Source organism: Nematolebias whitei, chromosome 9, assembly GCF_014905685.2.
Source record: "Nematolebias whitei isolate Nwh7 chromosome 9, NemWhi1, whole genome shotgun sequence".
In the NCBI taxonomy this organism is placed as follows: domain Eukaryota; kingdom Metazoa; phylum Chordata; class Actinopteri; order Cyprinodontiformes; family Rivulidae; genus Nematolebias; species Nematolebias whitei.
This window is the reverse complement of record NC_056506.1, coordinates 46,686,926-46,707,711: the sequence shown is the minus strand read 5'-3', so window position 1 is coordinate 46,707,711 and position 20,786 is coordinate 46,686,926. Positions and strand designations below refer to the sequence as shown.

General features: G+C 40.8%; 1 protein-coding gene across 1 annotated transcript in view; it reads left to right on the top strand.

Moving 5' to 3' along the window:
* The first annotated feature begins 6,218 nt into the window (after positions 1-6,218).
* LOC119415251 (neuropilin-1a) overlaps positions 6,219-20,786 on the top strand; it is an 85,294-nt gene continuing 70,726 nt past the window's right edge. The window contains exons 1-2 of the mRNA XM_037682419.1: positions 6,219-6,559; positions 7,136-7,310. Of these exons, the coding sequence (XP_037538347.1) occupies positions 6,493-6,559; positions 7,136-7,310 (242 nt within the window). The 5' untranslated portion in view covers positions 6,219-6,492. The remainder of the gene's footprint in view (positions 6,560-7,135; positions 7,311-20,786) is intronic.

The window sequence follows — 20,786 nt, the reverse complement described above, 5'->3', positions numbered from 1 at the left end:
TATTGTTTTGTAATTCTTGTTTTCCTTTTCTTCTTGCTCCTCTTGTTGTTCTTGTTCTTGTTGTGCTTTTTCTTGTTCTTGTTCTTGTTCTTCCTGCTTGCTCCTCTTGTTCTTATTTTTTGTTTTTGTTCTTCCTTTTCTTTTTGTTCTACTTGTTCTCGTTGTGGTTCTTGTTCTTCTTGTTCTTTATTCAGATTTCTTCTATAACAATCTAATCTGATAAAATTGTAACATTTTGACTATAAACTACATGAAATGTTGTAAGTATAAGAAATGTTAAAGCTGCTGGCAGTAGCCCACTTCAGTTGCCTTGGTAACATGCCTGTGTCTGTCACACCCTGACAGCACTCTTAATAAGACAGGACAGGCAGACAAAAATGCAGAGCTAAAATGAAGCCTTAAACAGCAGTTGTGTGAAATCTGTAAGTCAAAATGAAAAACCAGTCAGAGGCTGAAGTGTTTTGTTTTCAGACATTAGTTTTTTATGTTTCAGGTGAGTTGAAAATGAAGTTCACCTCCAGGTTTGATTAGAAAAGTCTGATCTTGGCTACAGTGGAAGTCGATGAGAGTTTGGGTGTGTGCATTTGAAGGAAAACTGAAAGTCTTACATCAGTGAAAAAAGACGCTGCTGTTTATGTTTTCATATAAAAACTATATTTCAGTTTGTCAAAATACGTTTTGGGGAAAATTTAATCAGACGTCACGCTGTCAGACGAACCTTCAGCGGTTAAAAAAAGAACTTTGAAAAGTCATCAACTTAAACGGCGGTTGTGAAAAATATGTTAAACATATTAAAATACCAATTCAGACATGAAGAGTCCAACTTTCCGAGACCAGTTTAAATAAAGATATTTGTGTTGTGAGGAATGTCTGAGCTGCTTTTTTTGGTACTTTCACATAAATCCCTTTGACGTCCACGGGGAAAAATTTTCCACATATTTCTACAGTTTTTTTTCTACACTGTAGACAAAACGTCACGGCACACTTTTCCCAACCGAGCTGCTCAATTTGAAGCATTCTTCATATTTTCTCTGATCTGAGGCAAATCAAAAATAAGGGTGGATACAGTAGAAGAGAAATACGAGTTTTCCTGCTCATGCGCGGTACCTTTAATAATCTGAGGGTAGAAATGAAGAGTTCTGCATGAACTGAACTACAGGACGTCCCACTGATGAATGAGGCAAAAAGATTTGTGTAAAATCTTTGAGTCGTTTGAGATGGAGCTGATTTACTAAATACTTTCTTTCACCAGCTGGGGTTTATACAGCAGGATGTGATGTAACACGTCTGCAAGCCAAAAGTTGAGCTCTTTATTATTTTTTAAGATGTAAACATTTAAAATAAAGCGGTCTTCTGAATTCAGATCTTAAAGGAATGTGTCAGCTTTACCTGAACGACTTTTGGAAATCAGGTTTTATCGTTTTTGACCCAAGTGTGGAGACTTCAGTTGCACTTTGACTGGTAATTCTCCTCACTTTGTGAAATTAAATGTCATAAACCAGCTCCTTTTAAAATGTTGCGCTTGTTATTTTGTATGAACATTACCTCCTCTATGTGCCTCCTGTAACTAAAATATCTACCGTATTTTTCCCTGTATATGTCGCATCCTTTTGCATAAATTAGCATGCGACTTATACGCCGAAGCGACTCATTTATGTTTTTCCCCATATTTATAATCCAATTTTTATCTGAGATCTGGCGATTTCGTTCATTCCGACATGGAAAATATGGAACATTACCATTTTCAGCCTCTAGAGGGCATTTGACTAGTATGGCAAGCCAACTGTCTCATTAATAGGCTATTAATGAGACGCTTGGCTTGCCATACAAGGCCAGCTTCGTCTCACTCTGCATTTCACCGCGCCGCCCAGGAGAAGCGCAGCTGATTTGACTGTTAAAGTGCATTTATTAAGGAAAAGTTAAACTGAGACGCACCTTTACTATAATTTCGAGCAAACAAATAATTGTTTTTAAGTGTTAATCTTGTCGCATCCAATCGATTTTTGGCACAACACCAGCCCATGTTTCCGGGTTGTCATTGGTGATGCATAATAGATGCGACTTATACTGCGAAGCAACTTATTTATATTAGGACCGATGCAACTTATACAGCAGGAAGTACGGTAAATAAACCGTCTAGGTGTCCTGTCCATGATAGTAGTTTGTAAAGCGTCTAATTTAAAATGCAGTTTAGTTGTTTTATTTAATTTCCTCCATGTTTAAATCCTCTCCTGAGCAGCTGCCCTTAATCTGAGCAACTGTTGGAGAGATTAAACTGCAGACGGCTCACTGTTGCTCACAAACGCTGACTTTGAGGGATATTTTATGACTTTTATTTCGAAACAGATGAGTTGGGATGAAGAGTCTAGCCTTAATGAGATACTCAGTTCTGTGTGGTGATTAATTAGCAGCTTTTATTCGTGTTTAATCTGATTTTTGTCTTTATTTAGCGGGAAGATGAGCGGAACAAAGAGGTTCTTGTTAGCTACAGATGTGGGCGCAGTTGTTTGCATTTTATACACATCAAGGTCATGAGTCCAAACTTTTGCTTCTGCTTCTTGCTGTTTTATTTTAGTCTAATTTGTAATCAGAGCAAACATGAAACAATGTAAACTCCCACAGGTTTTTGTTGGTGTCCTTGAACTGAACTCACCCCAACATCTTTCCATCCTCCAGAGGAGAACGGAACAATAGTTAAAACATCTGCGCTCGTGTTTTTAAAAGCGAAGCCGTGACTCGTCGTCAGCTCGGCCCCCATGGGAGAAGTTTACCGGCTAATACGTGGACGTTGTTTGGAGAAAGAGGCTTTAAGCTTCTGCTTTTCAGTAATCTGATGACAACGGAGCATCCCGAGCAGCCAACTGCAGCCAGCAAATCCATCTTTTCAGGCTTTGGAGCGTTTTCACATCAAGTCTCGAGTCTGAACTGTTGCAGAGTCACCAAACGGCCTCGTGCTGGTGAGTTAGTACTGGAACTCGTCCATTTTCATACCAACGAAACGGATTTACCAGACTGACCAGCACCGAGACTGGCTGCTCTGTTTGAGACGGAGGAATTTAAACGGAGTTATTTTTTTACAGTTTTGGTTTCAGCTCCTGTCGGATGGAAAACATTCAGATTTTAGAAGGACTTTCTACTCAACTCAACTTTATTTTGGTAAATTAGCATTACAGAAAAAGGAAAACAATATAGACTACTTTTGACAAATCAATAATTTACCAAAAAAGGAATAGGCTGAAGCCAAGGCTTATACTTGCCTACCCTGTTCATAGACTCAGCAGTCTTCAATAATAAAATATATCTACTGTCCATATATATACATACATTACATATACACATATCTATATAAAAATATGTCTGTGTATATGTATAAGCATACTTACATTACATACATACATTGTTAAACACTACATATATACATCTACATAACAGTATAAGCTTTTATAATGTTACCTTTTAAGCTCAACAAAAAAGCACATAATTTGAGTTCATCATTCAATTCATTCCACAATTTCACACCGACAACTGAAATGCATCTAGATTTTACTTTACTTTTCTCTTTAGCTTGTTCAAATATTAATAAACCTCGTAAATTATAATTACTCTCCCTTAACTTAAATAATTTCTAAATTCCAGAAGGAAGACTTTTATTCACTGCTTTATACATTATTTCCAGTATTTTTATATTTACAATGTCATTAACTTTTAAGGTGTTACTTTGAATAAAAAGTGTATTAGTTGGTTCACAATATCCCACTTTATTAATAAGCCTAATTGCTTTTTTTTTGTAACTTTACTAATATGTCAATAGTTGTTTTATTAGCATTTCCCCATATTTCTGCACAGTATGACAAATAGGGCATAACCAAAGAAGAGTATATAATATGCAAGCCTTTTACATTTATTAAATCTTTTATTTTAAACAATATTCCAACAGTTTTTGAAACTTTATTTCTAATATATTCAATATGAGGCTTCCAACTAAGTTTGTTATCCAGAATGATACCTAAAAACTTTGTCTCATAAACTCTGTCGATTTCAACTCCATTTAGATGTAACTTTACATTATTGTAAATCCGATTACCAGAAAATACCATAAATTTTGTTTTTTGTCCATTTAATGATAACTTATTGTAATCAAACCACTTTTTTAACTCAGCTAGCTCTTTTTCTACTATTTGTATTAGTTCATCCATATTCTTTCCAGAAAGAAAAAAATTTGTATCATCAGCAAACATTATAAATGTCAAAATATTGGATACTGTAAAAATATCGTTCACATAAAGTATAAATAATTTAGGTCCTAGAACCGAGCCTTGAGGAAGACCACATTTTATAGTTTCAGTTTGTGACTTTGTATTGTTAATTTGTACATATTGTAATCTATCTTTGACGTTAATACCTGCAAAAAGTTTGATTTTATGGTATTTAGTGGGGAAAACAGTTGTGTCCAGTCTTACATAAGATGCAATTTACATTTACACAGAGTGTGCAAAAGTTTTAATCTGTCCCTAATTTATTTTGTTTTGTTTATTAACAGACTAATTAGATTTTTTGGTTTGTTTTTCCTGTTTGAAGTTCATTGCCTGTGTTCAGTTTTTGTTCCTCTGTGCTACTTTTCCACAGTTAGTCGCTGCTCCTCAGACTGGCCACGCCCACCTACGCCTGCTCCCTGTTTCCATTAGTCTGCAGTCATCTCCTTCATTTGCCTGGTTGTTCCCTCCGTTTGTCACAAACTCATCGGCTGAGCGTTATTGGTTTGCACATGTCCAGTCCTCCACGTGTTGCTTGTTCTCTTCTGTAAGTTTCGTCTCATGCGATCTAAAGCTCTTGTGTCAGTTTGAACCTCCTGCTAACCGTGACATAATTATTGCCTCCTGCTACATGCTGGGCGATGATCTTTGAGTGTTGGTTTGCCTGTACTGTTAGCAAAATCTGTGCGGTTTTGAATAAAACTCAAACACCTGATTTAACTCTGTCCTATTCAAGATGGCCGCCACAGCTAGCAAACACAAACACTGTCATGAATCTGCCAGTTTTCTAGATTTTGATATAAAGCTAGGTGTGGTCGTATAAGACGGATCCCCAGCTCATATAAGTGCTAGCTAATCATGCAAGATCTGGTTTTAAAACTTTGACAAAAGCTATTGACTTTTTTTAAATTTAAACCTTTATGTTACCAGGAAAGAAATCCATCAAGTCAACTTTGTTAGTAAAATAACTCATTTTTTGCAAGGACTTTTCCATAGTTAACCTCTGCTCCTCAGTCCTGCCACGCCCACTCACACCTGTTCCTTGTTTCATTTATCAACGTTTGAATGAGGTCTCTGTTGAAAACGAGTCCTTGTTTAAATAAAGGTTGAATAAAAAATAAAACGTTGCAGCCGCTCTACCATCAGCCCCAGTCCTACTGACAGCAACCCACTGGTGGAGCTTTATCCATGTTGCATCTCAATGTTCTCCCAGTGCCTCCCTATAGATTTTGCTGCCCATTAGTTTATTTTTTATAAAAGTTTAATTTAAATCTTGAGCTCCTTCAGTCTGCAGCCGGAGTCCACACACATTTACAACTAATGAACCCAACCAAGATGGAAGCCACATCATCTCTGGAGCTGAATCCCAAACTTGATGTTTCCAAAGATGAATTACTGAGAGTTTCATTAATGCTGCGTCATGATATTTTGCTAACAGACACAAGCAAGAGTCAAACTCCATTGGTTCCTATAATAAAGTTTATAATTAAATCCTTACGTTTGTTTATGTTTACTTTTATTAAATGGTCATTGAAGTTGATTGGATTAAAAAAGAGGAAACTGTTTTTTTGTTTGTTTGTTTTTAATAAACTTCGGGATTATTTTCAGATCAGATTTAATCCCGACCCACCCACAGGGATGTGGGATGTTTCTGTCTCTGCCCACATCTTGTGTCGGAGCCACACGCCGTCGTCACTTTCCTCCTCCTCCTCCAGCTCCGCGCGCACACTCGCGCGCGTCGGGAGCGCACGGGGTGTCAGTTGGCTCCAGCCCTCCTCGGCAGCGGTCGCTCCTGGGTTTCGTGCGCGCGGAGCAGGAATTTTGGGAGTGGAGATGCAGTTTTTTTCCTCCTGACGTTTGAGCTGCGCGCGGAGAGGAGCTGAAAGGAGGAGAGAGCAGGAGCTCCGGGCCTTTCTCCGACTTCCTCCTCCCCTGCTGCTTTCGTTTTGATCATTTTCTCTGAACAGGAGTTCTGTTGGTTCGGTCCATTTCCACTTGGAAGTATGTCAGCGGCTCCCGTGCGTCCGGAGTGACGTCTGGATCTGCCTCTGCTGGATTTCTTCTCAGATTGGGATTATTTTCCTCCAGGAGACTTGTTCTGGTTCCGAGGCTCCCAGGATGCCGGGGACTCTCCAACCTCCTCCTCTCTCACTCTGAGAGAACCCGTCTCTCCCCGCTGGACGTGAACTCCGCGCGCGTTTCTCCTTTTCTGTTCGCTCTGCTGTGCCACCTCCTAAGGATGCGTGGTGGATTGCTGCTGCTCCTCCTCACCCAGGTCACCTCGGTGTCCTGCTTGGCTCAGACCGGTACGTTTGGCGGATTATTGATCCGGTTGTGCATCGTGGGGGGGGGGGGGTTTGTGTGTGTGGACTCACCTGTTCAAGCTTCAGGAACGAGTTCAAGTTGGACCGAAATTCCGGTGGAAATGAAACGGAATCAACGAAAAGTGTTGACGGACAAAACCACGCAGCTAAAATGCTGCAGCTGATTGACGCAGAACGAGTGTTGCGTGAAGAGTTTCACGCGGTTTGGTCTGTTTTACTCGCTCACGGGCGCGTTTTTATTTTATTTTTTATTTTATTTTATTTATCCGTTTTGCGCTCGTCGCCACTGACGCGTGATCTCCAGGCAACAAATTCATAAATCATTCAGAAAAGACCATTAAATGCCACCATCCTGCCTGGGGAGGCAGGTGGCTGCAAAACAATCACCTTTCTCTGCGTAAAACTCCCCGAGGGGCGTTTTAGCGCAGATATTTGCGTACATTCAGACTTTAGTTGCGCTTTGGGTGTTTTTTTGCGCACAGATTAAAAAAAAAAAGTTCTGGATGGATAATTATTTAAAAACTGTCCCAAATCTTATTCGTTTTCTGCTTTTTGCAGATAAATGCGGGGGCCACATTGAGATCGAGGCCCCGGACTACTTGACCTCCCCGGATTACCCCAGCGCCTACCCCCCCTCGCAGCTCTGCAGGTGGGTGATCACCGCACCTGAAGCTGGCCAGAGGATCCTCATCAACTTCAACCCGCATTTTGATCTGGAGGACAGAGACTGCAAGTAAGACTCCTTCTCTTCCTCCCTCTCCTTCTCCTCCTGTCCCCCCATCCCTCCCCCCTCCTCGGTCCTGCCTGGAAACAGCGGCGCGTGCTGCCATCTAATGGTGAAGTCTGTTCTCAGGACGCAGAGCTGCTGGTCCGTTTCTGTGGAACTGGTTTTTATAATCCAGTCTTTGTGATCAGGGAGGCCGGCTCGTGCTGTTTGTCTCTGGTTGGTGGTTTTATGAGACAGAAGTCGACAAACTGTTTGCTGCAGCCTGATCGGTGGAGTTCAGTTTGTTTCATTTGCAGGAAGACTAACCTGAGGTGCTGCTGTTCTGTGGTTGTGGAGGAAGTTGACTGACCTGTTCATATTCTGTCTGCTTGTTGGAGTGCGTGCACGAGCCAGGCATGGACGTCTGACATTGTGATCACTTGTTTTGGATCGTCGTGCTCGTTCACGTTCGCAGGTTGGGTCAAACGAAACGTGCAGATGTTGACAGCATCTTAGCGTTTTACTCTATTTTCCAACACTTTGAGTCAAAAAATGGTTAAAGGGTTGGGCTGCTGTGTAAAACGAAAAAATAGTTTGTAAATTTGACATTTTATTTACGACGGAACGTGGAAAACATCAAATGTTCAAACGAAGAAATTGTGCCACTTTGTGAAAATAAACAAAGTAACTTTGAGTTTATAGGACTGAGTTGTTTTAAAAAAGTTAGAATTTGTCAGAAGTAAAGACGGGCAGAGGTTCATCGGTCTGCAGGTTCACATTGATGTTCCTCAACAGAAAACTGAGACGTTGAATATCTACAGCTCAAACGATCATCGCTGAAGAATCTGTAGACATCTCTGAGCTCAGAGGACGAGACTGAAGGTCCATTTTGGATGGTTCTGATCTTTGGGTCCTCAGGGGCCCGCTGCATTAGAAACGGGTCTGGTTCTGTTCTGGACGTCAGGAACACTTCCACAATAATTATCTGTAAACTCAGTTTGCAGTTCCTCATACAAACGCTGCTTAAAGCTTCATCAAGTGGAGACGAAGCCAAATGTGACACCACTTTAAAAAATGGACTCCAGGCATGTCAAAGTGGAGAACTGGTCTGTGGAGAACTGGTCTGTGGAGAACTGGTCTGTGATCTGATGGATTCAAATTCAAAACTCTTTAGAAACTTTGAATGCTACATTTACATTACTGAAGAGTTATCACTGCTTCTCTGATGGTATGGGGGTGCATTAATACCTCTTTGTGCAGAAAATTACACAGGTTTTAGAACGGGATCTGCTTCCATTCAACAACGACCCAGGAACATCTAGTCCTCCAGCGGGTCTCCTCAGGTCCTGGATGTTTAGAGGAGAAGGGATGCTTCACAGCTGAAAGCACGGACCTCTAACGTTCTTTAGATGTGTTGCTGCCAAAGAATTCACAATGACCTTGTTTCCAAAAACGGTCCAATTTTCTGTTTGTGACATTTGATGTTGTGGTCTACTCAACATAAAATATGTTCTGGAAATTAAGAAATTATTTTATTCTGTTTTGTTGTGTGAATGTTTATGATTCACACTGTTGTGATCCATTTCTCTTCCGTACATTTTTCAGCATCTTTCTCGTTCCACAATTTTTGTGCTATTTCAACAAATCATAAATCAAAACGTTCAGCTCGTTCATGACAGTCCTGCTATGGCTTCTGGTATTGGTGCAGCTTTGGCTTTGTGAAATATTTAGCCTTTTCTGCCATTTTTCCTCATAGAAAATGAATCTAGCTCATTTTACATCCTTCAAATCTTTAGCTCAGTTTACAACCTTTTACTGCTCCTTTCACATTTTGTTCTGCTTCAGGTTCTTTCAGCTTTTTTTTTGTGCAAATATGCACTTTATTTCAGCTACTTTCTGTAATTTCAGCAGTTTTTTTCAGCTGTTTTGTGCTCCTTTCTGCTTTATTTTGCTAACTACAACATTTTTGTGTTTCTTTAACTTCTTTCTGCTAATTTCAGCTTGTTATTTTCCTTTTAGCTGATTTCTGCAAGTTTCAACTATTTCTGCTATTTCAGCTACTGTTTAGCTGTTTCATGATTATTTGAGCTTTTTCCTCTAATTCCACATTTGTTGCACTCATTTAAACATTTTTCAGCCTAATTCAGCAAATATATGCGCTGTCCAGTTCCATCTGGTAGTTTAAACTTCTTTGCATTTTCAGCTACTTTTCAGCTTTTTGTTTCTTATTTCAGCTTTTTAACCTAATTTACTAATTTTTGTGCTAAATTCTGCTTATTTAAACCAAAATCAGCAAATGTGTATTCTTTCTGCTTTCTTCTGCTAACTTAGGCTTGTTCTTCCATTTCAGCTACATTTCAGCATGTTTTTTTTAGCTAATTTCAGCTGTTTTGTGCCCCTTTCTGCTTTATTCTGCTAACTACAACATTTTTGTGCTTCTTTAACTTCTTTCTGCTAATTTCAGTTCATTATTTTCCTTTTAGCTGATTTCTGCAAGTTTCAACTATTTCAGCTATTGCCACATTTGTTGCACTCGTTAAACGTTTTTCAGCCTGATTCAGCAAATATATGCTCTGCCCGGTTCCATCTGATAGTTTAAACTTCTTTCTGCGTTTTCAGCTACTTTTCAGACATTTTTTTTTTTCTTATTTCAGCTTTTTTTTAGCTACTTTACTATTTTTGTGCTCTTTTCTGCTTATTTAAACCAAAATCAGCAAATATGTATTCTTTCTGCTTTCTTCTGCTAACTTAGGCTTGTTTTTCCATTTCAGCTACCTTTCAGCATGTTTTGAGCTAATATCAGCTGTTTTGTGCCCCTTTCTGTTGTATTCAGTTAACTACAACATTTTTGTGTTTCTTCTAACGTCTTTCTGCTAATTTCAGCTCATTATGCGTCTTTCAGCTGATTTCTACATTTCAACTATTTCTGCTATTTCCGCTACTATTTAGCTGTTTTATGCTAATTTGGGCTTTTTCAGCTATTTCCACATTTGTTGCGCTCATTTAAACATTTTTCAACCCAATTCAGCAAATATATGCTCTGTCCACTTCCTTCTGGTAGTTTAAAATTATTTCTGCATTTTCAGCTATTTTTTTTTTTTCTGATTTCATCTTTTTTAGCTACCATAATTACAATTTTTTTGTGCTCTTTTCTGCTTATTTAAACCAAAATCACCAAATATGTTTTCTTTCTTCTGCTAACTTAGGCTTGTTTTTCCATTTCCTCTACATTTCAGCAAGTTCTTTAGCTAATTTCAGCTGTTTTTCAGCCAGTTCTTCTGAAATAAGCATTCACTCAGTTTCTCTAGTTTACATTTAACTCACCGATCCAACTGGTTTAGAACTGGCCTTGGTCTTTGTTGGCTACTACCATCCATGCACGGCTCGGCTGCAGCTGCATGTGTGTAAAACTACCCCCCCCCCCCCCCCCATTACATGGAAACACTCCTCTGGATTGTGTGCATCCTTACATCACCGCCCATGTGCTTTTTTACGGCGCCTCCTTTCTCCTTTTTAAAAGCTTCATAAACTGCTTGTGTGTAAATCACTGCTGGCTGTCCAGCTCTGCCTCGCAGATCGGGGGGCTTTGGGGGGGCGGGGGGTGCTTCCAATACTATTGGATCATGTTTCACCACCAAGGGACTAATAAACCATTAGTGCTCAGGACAGATAGTGGATATCGTGTGTCTTTTTAGTGGATTATTCGCGTGCACGTGCTGGAAAGCTGCTGATTCTGGAGCGACCTTGTTTTGGGAGCGGTGTAAATGCTGGATAGGTGTTTAATGAAACGTAATACATCCTGGCGAGGAAGGTCTAGGTGTTGTTGTTTGTCTAAACGACTTCTGCAAAGGTCAGTCTGCTGTAGTCGAGTGAAATATTACAACTTTTGTCGGAGAAGATCATGAGCTAATTGTTTTAGTATCGAAAGGCCTGAAACATTTCTGTGGAGCTTTTTTTAAATTATAGTTCTGTTTGCTTCGTCTGCACCAAACCCATTTACTTCCTTGCAGTGCGGAGTGGCAGTATTTCCACTTTAAGGCCGCCGCAGGAATCAAAGCTGCGGCCGTTAAACCGCCTGACCACCCGGCAGCCACCTCAACAAGTCGTTTGGCTGCAGCCTCGGGGGGGGCCTCGCTTTGCTCGATGGCTTTCATTATTTGTTGTGCGAGTTTGTGTTGGACGCCGACGGGGTGTAGCTCGTAGCTCTCAGACTTGGCAGGAGCCGTGTTGTTTTTGGGAGCGAGTCAAACGTTGGAAATCCACCCGTCCAGGGAGGCTCCGAGCCTTTTGGCGAGACCGCGGTCCCACTTTCAAAGTTCCCGAGATTATTTCGGGGAGCTGGTGCTGACGGACGATTCAGCATCAGCTTCAAGAACTGAACCTCCGTCAGCTGCAGGTTTGACCCTGAAGCACCCTGGAAAATGAAAACAGGAACATTTGACCTTTTCTGTTTGTTTGATTACATTTATTGGAGCACAGTCCTCGACATGAAGTCCATCGCAGCCGGATGTCATCAGAGTAGTTTCCAGTTTCTCACACAAAGTGTCACTTTTATCTTTCCTGGACTTGTTTTAATCTTCGCATTCTGACTGTCAGAAACGACTCTTCAAGATGAACTGTTACATTAAAGTGTAAAAACAAAAACTGTCATTAAAAAAAAACTATAACTCAGTCAAGTTATGTGGCTAAACTTCAATCAATCTGACAAATATTGAGATGAAGTTTGACGTGGTTATTGACAACAAATACTGTATTTTCCGGCGTATAAGTCGCAATTATTTTGCAAAGATTTGTCCTTCCTGCGACTTATACGCTAAAGTGACTTACATATGTTTTTTATCAATATAACGCAATTTTTAACAAACACTTTAAATTTCTAAGAATTGCAACAGCGAGTCCTCCTGTGTGCACTTGATTCACTCAGCTGGTGCATGCGAAGGAACGCTGGAGAGCTAGTGGCTCTGGCTGCGATGGATGGATGGATGGATGGATGGATGGCTGGCTGGCTGGCTGACAATACAACAATACGGTACTCTAAGGGCTGACAGATGTAAGATAGTCAGAGTCAGAGAGTCAGAGTTTCTTTATTGTCATTCGCACCTCATGTGGTGCATGTGGTGGAGCGAAATTATGTACACGGGGTCCCAGTTACATCCAACAATAAAATGTCTAAGAAAAACAGTAATAACATCTAAGATATGAACTAAGAAAAACATCAACTAAATATACACTAAGCACTCATAACATAAAACATTGAACATCAGCACAAACATGAACATGAGTCTGTGAGCAGATGTGCACGCATGAACACATCAACATTGAAACAGATCAGCAGCAACATGAAACAGATCAGCAGCAACATGATATGGTTTTTCACAGTGATTATTCTAGTTAGAGATTCATGAGTCTAACAGCCTCAGGGTAGAAGCTGTTCCTCAGTCTAGTGGTTCTACACTTAATGCTCCTTAACCTCCTTCCTGAGGGGAGTGGGGCAAAAAGTGTGTGTGCTGGGTGGGTGGGGTCCTTCATGATGCAGGTGGCCCTCTTCCTGCATCTGGAGGTGTAGATGTCTGTGATGGTGGGGAGGCTGATTCCAACAGATTTCTGTGCAGCCTTCACCACTCTCTGCAAAGCTTTTCTTTCTGCAGCTGTGCAGCCTCCATGCCACACGTTGATGCTCGAGCACAGGATGCTCTCCACTGCACACCTGTAGAAGGAGGTGAGGACCGAGCTTCCCAGACCAGCTCGCCTCAGCCGTCTGAGGAAGTAGAGTCTCTGATGAGCTTTCTTGATCAGGCTGGTGGTGTTGTTGCTCCAGCTGAGGTTGTCATTCATGTGTACATCCAAGTACTTGTAGCTGGAGACCACTTCCACCGCAGATCCTCTTGTGTTCAGGGGGGTGTAGGTGTTTTTGTTCCTTCTGAAGTCCACAATCATCTCCTTTGTCTTCTTCACATTGATGTGAAGGTTATTCTCTCTGCACCAGCTCTCCAGGTGTTCCACCTCTTGCCTGTAGCTGGACTCATCATTGTTTGTGATGCATCCCACCACCGCTGTATCATCTGCAAACTTTACAATGTGACAGCCTGGATGGGTAGCTGCACAATCATATGTGAGCAGAGTAAACAGAAGGGGGCTCAACACACATCCCTGAGGAGAGCCAGTGCTGAGGGTTATGGTGGAGGAGGAGAGGTTGTGGATCCTCACTAACTGTGGTCTGTTTGTTAAAAAGTCTAGTACCCAGTTGCAGATGGAGGGGCTTAGTCCTAGTGTGGATAGTTTGTCCATCAGGGTTTGGGGGATCATGGTGTTGAAGGCGGATGTGAAGTCCACAAAGAGCATACGGACGTAAGAGTTTTTCTGCTCCAGGTGGTTGAGTGCAGTGTGGACCACAGAGGAGATTGCATCCTCTGTTGATCGGTTCTCACGGTATGCGTACTGATGAGGGTCCTCGTTGATGTTGATGGTTGTTTTGATGTGAGTCATGACCAGTTTTTCGAAGCATTTAGCGACTATCGGGGTGAGGGCCACTGGCCGATAGTCATTCAGACCAGTCACTGTAGAGCTTTTTGGGACTGGGATGATGGTGGCAGTCTTCAGGCAGGTGGGAACTGTCTCCAGGGTAAGTGAGGTGTTAAAGATTTCTGCCAGCACCTCACAGAGCTGATCAGCACATTCCTTCAACACTTTTCCGGGGATGTTGTCTGGGCCAGTTGCTTTGTGCGGATTAATCCTCCTGAAGGTACTCCTTACTTCTGCTGAGGTCACGCTGAGATGCTCTTCATCCGGTGGCGAGGTGAGTCTGGTGCTGGGTGGTCTGTTCGGGTAAAGATAATGTCGTATAATGCAGATAAAGGTTTGACCTGGATTAATATAACTCTGTTGTTTTAATTTTAGTCTCTAAATAGTTTTTGTCCAACAGTCCAGTCTGAAAATTCACAGGAAGCTCTCGTGTTTGTGAACCAAACAACACAAAGTTTGACATTTTAAATCAACATTTTTATCCTAATATTAAAACGACTGACTGACCCCAGGGTTTAAAGTTTAAATTTTAATAAATACCTAAAGCTTTGCTCCTAATAATGATTCATCCCCATCATGAGAGAACATGCTGCTGCTTGCTCATTTCTCATTTCTATAATTAAATAATAAGAGAAAACAACCCAACATTTTTCAGTCAGGTCATCTGGACAGTTTTTTTTTTTTTTGTGTGTGTGGTGAAACGTTTCACCTTCCATCCAGAAGGCTTCATCAGTCAAGGAAACACACAACAAAACTGATTTTTTTCCCCCCCAACAGCTTACTCCAAAGTGGAACAAACCAGTTATGTTGGTGCTAAGATGGTCTCTTTGGCACGCCCCCTCCTCCATTTGTGTACCAGTTTGACACGACTGTCAACAAGGAAGAGGGCTGTCAATTGGATTGTATACCTGGATTATTGAGCATGGACTTTGTTGTTTTCAACCAGTTTGACAAGAGAAAACAACGTTTCAAACCTTCAAAGTTGAGTAGTTTCACCTGAAAACTGCACTTTACAACTTTTGTTTTGCACATTTTGTTTAATGTTTCCACTTAAAGAGACGATAATTAAATTACAAATCACGTTCAGCCCACAGATGTGGGGGGGTGGGGGTGGTATATAGACAGACGACGTTGTCTTGCTTTAAGTTGAACTTCAGGATGGAACGACGGCTGAATTCACATCTGAGGAACTCCTCCATGTAACCCTGTGTCTACAGGTTTGTAATCATTCCCTCATCCATCCATTATCTTTACCCGCTTATTCCATTTTGGGTCACGGGGGTCGCCGATGCCCATGTCCAGCAATCACTGTGCGAGGGGAGGGGTACACCCTGGACAGGTTGCAAGTCCATCACAGGGCCACATAGAGACAAACAACCATTCCCTAATCATAATATTTAAATCAAAGATGTAAAATTCCTTAAAGAAATACATTTCAGAGCTTTTCACACCAAAGTGCTGCAGTTAAATCTCTGTAAACATGACGGAGTTGTGGGGTTTAGGGTTTGCTACGGCTGATTAGCTGTCACAGCTAGCTTAGTTTTTATTGATTCCTTAAGTTAATGTACTTCTAAATACTTCCTGGGAGTTTCATTAAAATCTGTCCAGTGGTTCATTAAATATTTTGCTAACAAACACACAACACTTACATGATCGCCTGCCGTTCTGTGTACATCTATGAAGAGTCCCCAGTGTTTGATGGGGACATTTAGAACTCAACTTGTCAGAAAAACTACATAGATTTCGTGAAGTGTTGGTGAGTAACCTGCTCACATGTCGACAACTCAAACTGGATCTTTGGGGATGAACTTTTAAAGTTAAATGAATAAATCTGTTATAAGGCCACCGTTCTGCTGGAAAATCTCTCAGACGACAACAAAGAGACGAGAAGCGGCTTCGCTTCTGTTCGGACGCTTCAAATCTGGACCGACACCAGAACCAGGCTTGTTTTCACGTCCACGTCTGAATCCGAATGAATCCCCGCAGAGTGCAGGGAAATAGATCCGAGGCGCCGATAAGGAACACGCGGCGGTGGCCGGATAATTTGGGACGTTTCTTTAGGAGTCGGCTGAACCGTTTCCTCCTACATGAAACGCACACACATGCTCAGTGTGCACACAGAGTCTGCACACTCTGCAGATCCTCCAGATTCAAACGACAGAGCCGCCTCCATCTTTTCTTGATCCTTTCTTTGACGATCGTTCTTCCGTTCCTTCGTCTAACACCCTGTGGATAAATGGCCAAATGGGATGAAACTCACATTTTTATACACGAACAGATCAAACAGGCGTGAAGCCTGAAGAAGGGATCGCTGCGAGAAGAAGAAGTCGGGCCCTTTATCACAAGACCATCACCTCAAGGCCAAGTTATCACATGAGCAGAAACGCCACCGTGTGCACAGTGGAGACGCTTCTTCGTTTCAGAGCCCCGTAGGATAAACGTAATGGTTTTAATTTCTCTAAATGGCTCAGAGTTGTGTTGGTGCATGCAGTGAATTGCACTGAAGGATTGTTTGTGTTTGTGGAGAAAAGTTGGGCAGTGGTTGACGAAACGAGTCGGAGCGGACTAATTCATGAAAACATGGTCATATTTACTGTATGTGATGAAAACAATGGCTCTGTGGGCTGCATGGTTCACCCTCGTGAACAAACAGCAGGAAGGGGGGATTAATGAGTGAAAAATGATGGATAGATGGCAGAATTAGATTAATGGAGCAACAGATGGAGGACTGCACGGGTCACCAAACCGGACGGTCTCTGGTGATCGGGCTGAGTGTCAGAATGGAAACTCGCCTGCATAAATTTATAGATTGAAAGGAAAAATGTTGTGATTAGTAGATTATAATACGATCATAGGAGCCGTTGGATGCTTTTAGATTAATGGCGATCTATAGATGGATGGATGATGATAGAAGTGTTTTAGTGTGCAGATGGAGGGTGTGTGAACCACATGGTGTTGGTTAAAACGAATACATGGATGTCTAAATTATAGATTTACAGATTGAACCATCGCTTCACATGGAAGAATCACCAACAAACAGCTGGACTGACGGTCGGGTTTTGTTTATGGGTGATTGGAGTCTTTTAAATGAGAAATAAGTTAAAATCTTAATGTTTATAAAGGTAAATTTAGATAATTAGTTTGTAAATGAAAGGAAAGCGGACGTGTGCGCTGCAGAGGAGAGATGGTAGAAAAAAGTTTTGGAGACGCAAAAGAATCAACGAATGATTAGAAACGGACCAGAAATGACAGATTGATGGATGAGAGGAAAAACACAACATTGTTGGGTAATAAGAGCAGAATGAAGCTTAAATTTAACCAGAAAACTGCATTTCCTGCAAAAATACAGTCAATGCTGATTGCAGAACTTGCTGAAAAACAGCTGAAATTAGCTAAAAACAAATGTTGAAATGTTGCTGAACAAGCTTAAATTAGAAGAAGATAGCAGAATGGACACATGTTTGCTGAACTAGGTTTAAATAAGCTGAAATTGGCACCAAAATTAGTAAATTTGCTATAAAAAAAGCTGAAATTAGCAAAAAAAATAAATAACTGAAAATGTAGAAAGAAGCTTAAACTACCAGAACAAAGTGGAAAGAGCCGAAAGAAGCTCCAAAATGTGGAATTAGATGAAAAAGCTAGAATTAGCATAACATAGCTAAATAGTAGCTGAAATAGCAGAAAAAGCTGAAACTTGCAGAAATAAGCTGAAATGAGCAGAAAGAAGTTAAAAGCAGCAAAAAAAAAATGTGTAGTTAGACAGAAAGAATCTGACGGGAGCAAAAAAAAACAGCTAAAAAAAACTGCTAAATTTAGCTGAAAGTAGCTGAAGCAGAATGGAATATGAAAGGAGCAGTAAAAGGTTGTAAACAGATCTAAAGATTTGAAGGATGTAAAATGAGCTCAATTCATTTTCTATGAGAAAATAATGGCAGAAAAAGCTAAATATTTCAAACAGCTAAAGTTGCACCAATACTGAAAGAGCTGAACGTTTTGATTTATGATTTGTTGAAACGGTTGGAAAACGGCGGGACGAGAAAGATGCCGAAAAACGAACAAAAGAAAAATGTATCACAATAGTTGTGACTGCTTCATGAGCAGCATTCACACAAAAACAAATTATTTGGAGGGGGGGGGAGGGGGGTCCAAAGACTGGCAGAAGTAGTAAATGATTAATGATGGATGTGAATGGCACAAGTAAAGGTCATTGATAAAAACTGCATGTCGTAGACAGCATTAACAGAAGAATAAAAGTGGATGAACTTTATTTTTTACCTTCTTTAAGTCCTAAACATCAGACAGTGACTCTGTCATGAGTTCGTTCAATCAAATATTTTCTCACGTCACTAAATATTGTCAGTTCTACCCTTCATTATGTGGATTTAGCATCCCGTGCTCACAGATCTGCCAGGCTGCGACAGAATTAGAGAACTTAAAGATGGCGGCGCTCTCCGGTTCATCACAAACAGGAAGTTGAAATGTGGAAAGCAGGAGAGCATTTGGGTTGGTGGTTCTGAGTTTTACGGTGAGGTTTCTTCTTCGTCATCACTTCAAGTTCTAAAAAAGAAGCTCGAGAATCGATTCTATTTTTTGGACTTTTTGATCAAAATCATCCCTTGAGTTAAAGAAAATAAATTTTAAAAGTTGCACAAATATCTTTTATTTTTGTTATTTTGAACCATCTTTTGTTTTGATGAACGGGTGAATTCAGTGATTTCCTGTCAGGTGTTCATGTGTAACATGAATTGAGTCCATTAGTCCTTCCAAGTGTCAAAACCGTGAAAAGAAAGAAGATATTCAGACTGAAACTTTAAAGACCACCGAGGATCGGGGGGAGAAGTGAAGAAATGAGGCATGAAATAAATCAGCAGAGAACAGACTCGACTAACGCAGGAGGTCTTTGGGTCGTCTGTCTGTCCGGTTCTGACCCAGAGACAGTCGTCTCCCTGTTCCTCCTGCAGCCTCAGGCGCTCTGCTCTCTGGTCCTCGTCGGGTTTCGGCTCGTCCACTTGTCGTGTTTTCATTTTTCTTCTGTTCACCATTTGCTCCACATCTCTGATCCTCTGAGTTTGACAAACGATGATCTTTTCAGAACCTGCAGCCCGAGTTCTTGGTTCTGTTCAACAGAACGTGTTATCAGAGTGGCCGCTGTCTTCCAGCCAGCATTTCGGCTTGTTTAAAATCATTTGGCGCCGTCGGCTGTTTGTGGTGACATGACTATGGGTGAGAAGGATTATAGCCTATAAATAAAGGCTAAATGGAAAATAATAATAATAATTTAACAGTTTAGCCAAAAATGGTCAATATAGCTAAAAGCTACTGATTAGCATCTGTTCAGGTCCTAAAACTAGAAGAAAAAACAAACTGAAAATACAGCTAGAAGGCTGAGAGCTGAAATTTGCTGAAGAAGATGAGACATGAGCTAAAAGGATCAAGGCACTAGCTAAAAGGAGCAATGTATTAGCTAAAAGGAGAAGGACATAAGCTAAAACAATCAAGGCACTAGCTAAAAGGAGCAATGCATTAGCTAAAATGAGAAGGGCACAAGATCAAAGGATCAAGGCACTAGCTAAAAGGAACAGAGTACTAGCTAAAAGGAGAAGGACACAAGCTAAAAGGATCAAGGCACTAGCTAAAAGGATCAAGGCACTAGCTAAAAGGAACAGAGCACTAGCTAAAAAGAGTACTATTAGCTAAAAGGAGAAGCGCACAAGGTAAAAGGATCAAGGCACTAGCTAAAAGGAACAGAGCACTAGCTAAAAGGATCAAGGCACTAGCTAAAAGGAGAAAAGCCTTAGCTAAAAGGAGCAGGGCACTGGCTAAAAGGGTCATGGCACTAGCTAAATGGATCAAGGCACAAGCTCAGAGTCAAAGCACTAGCTAAAAGGAACAGAGCACTAGCTAAAAGGAGCAAGGCACTGGCTAAAAGGAGAAAAGACTTAGCTAAAAGGAGCAGAACACTAGCTAAAGGCAAAAAGTAGTAGAATACACACTAAAAGTTGCAGACGTGTAGGTAAAAGCAGGAAACGATAGTTAAAAGCTTCATGTAGCAGGAAGGTACTATAGATAAAAGCTACAAGTAAATAAATGATAGCAACCCTCCAGCTAAAAACTGAAAGAAGGTAAACACTAGCTAAAAGCTAAAAATAAAGCACTAGTTAAGAGTAGGACACGATCTAAAACTTGCATGACAGTAGGTAAAAGTAGCAAAACGCTAGCTGAAAGCAACAAGAAGCAGAATGGTAGCTAAACAGTAGCTAAAAGTTGCAAAACTGTAGGTAAAAATAGCTAAACATTTGCTAAAGGTTACAAGTAGCAGAATGGTAGCTAAAAGCTACAAGTAGATTAATGGTACCAATACTCTAGCTACAAGCTAAAATACCAAAACACTAACTAAAATAACTGTAGACTAGTTGAAAGATAAAACTAGCAGAAAACTAGCTAAAATTTGCGAAACATAAGTGAATGTAGCAGAATGATAGCTTAACACTAACTGAAAGCTAAACGTAGCAATGTGGGAAAATATTTGTAAATAATGTTAAATGTTTAGAAAAAAAATAAGTTACAAAAAACACATCCTGAATGAGCTGAATGTTTGGATGTATGAACAGCTAAAACAGCCGAATTACAGCAAAAACAACGGCGGTGTTGATTCTGAATCGGCTGTTTATTTATTCAGTCGTTTTTTTGTACGAGCAGTGGACAAACCCCAGCGCTGACACCAGACGTCCAGCAGCTGTTTCTGCTCCTTCAGCAGCAAACGTCGGTTCTGAGAGACGATGAGACGACTTTCAGTCCTGCCGACCGAATTCGCTGAATTCTGTTTAGAATCGCTTTTCTAAACAATTCTGACCACAAACTGTGAATCAGCTCACACATATGGGAACACTCATTCGTACTTCTGCTGCAAAGACAAACCCAAAGACAGCCCACGCACACACACACACACACACACACACACACACACACACACACACACAC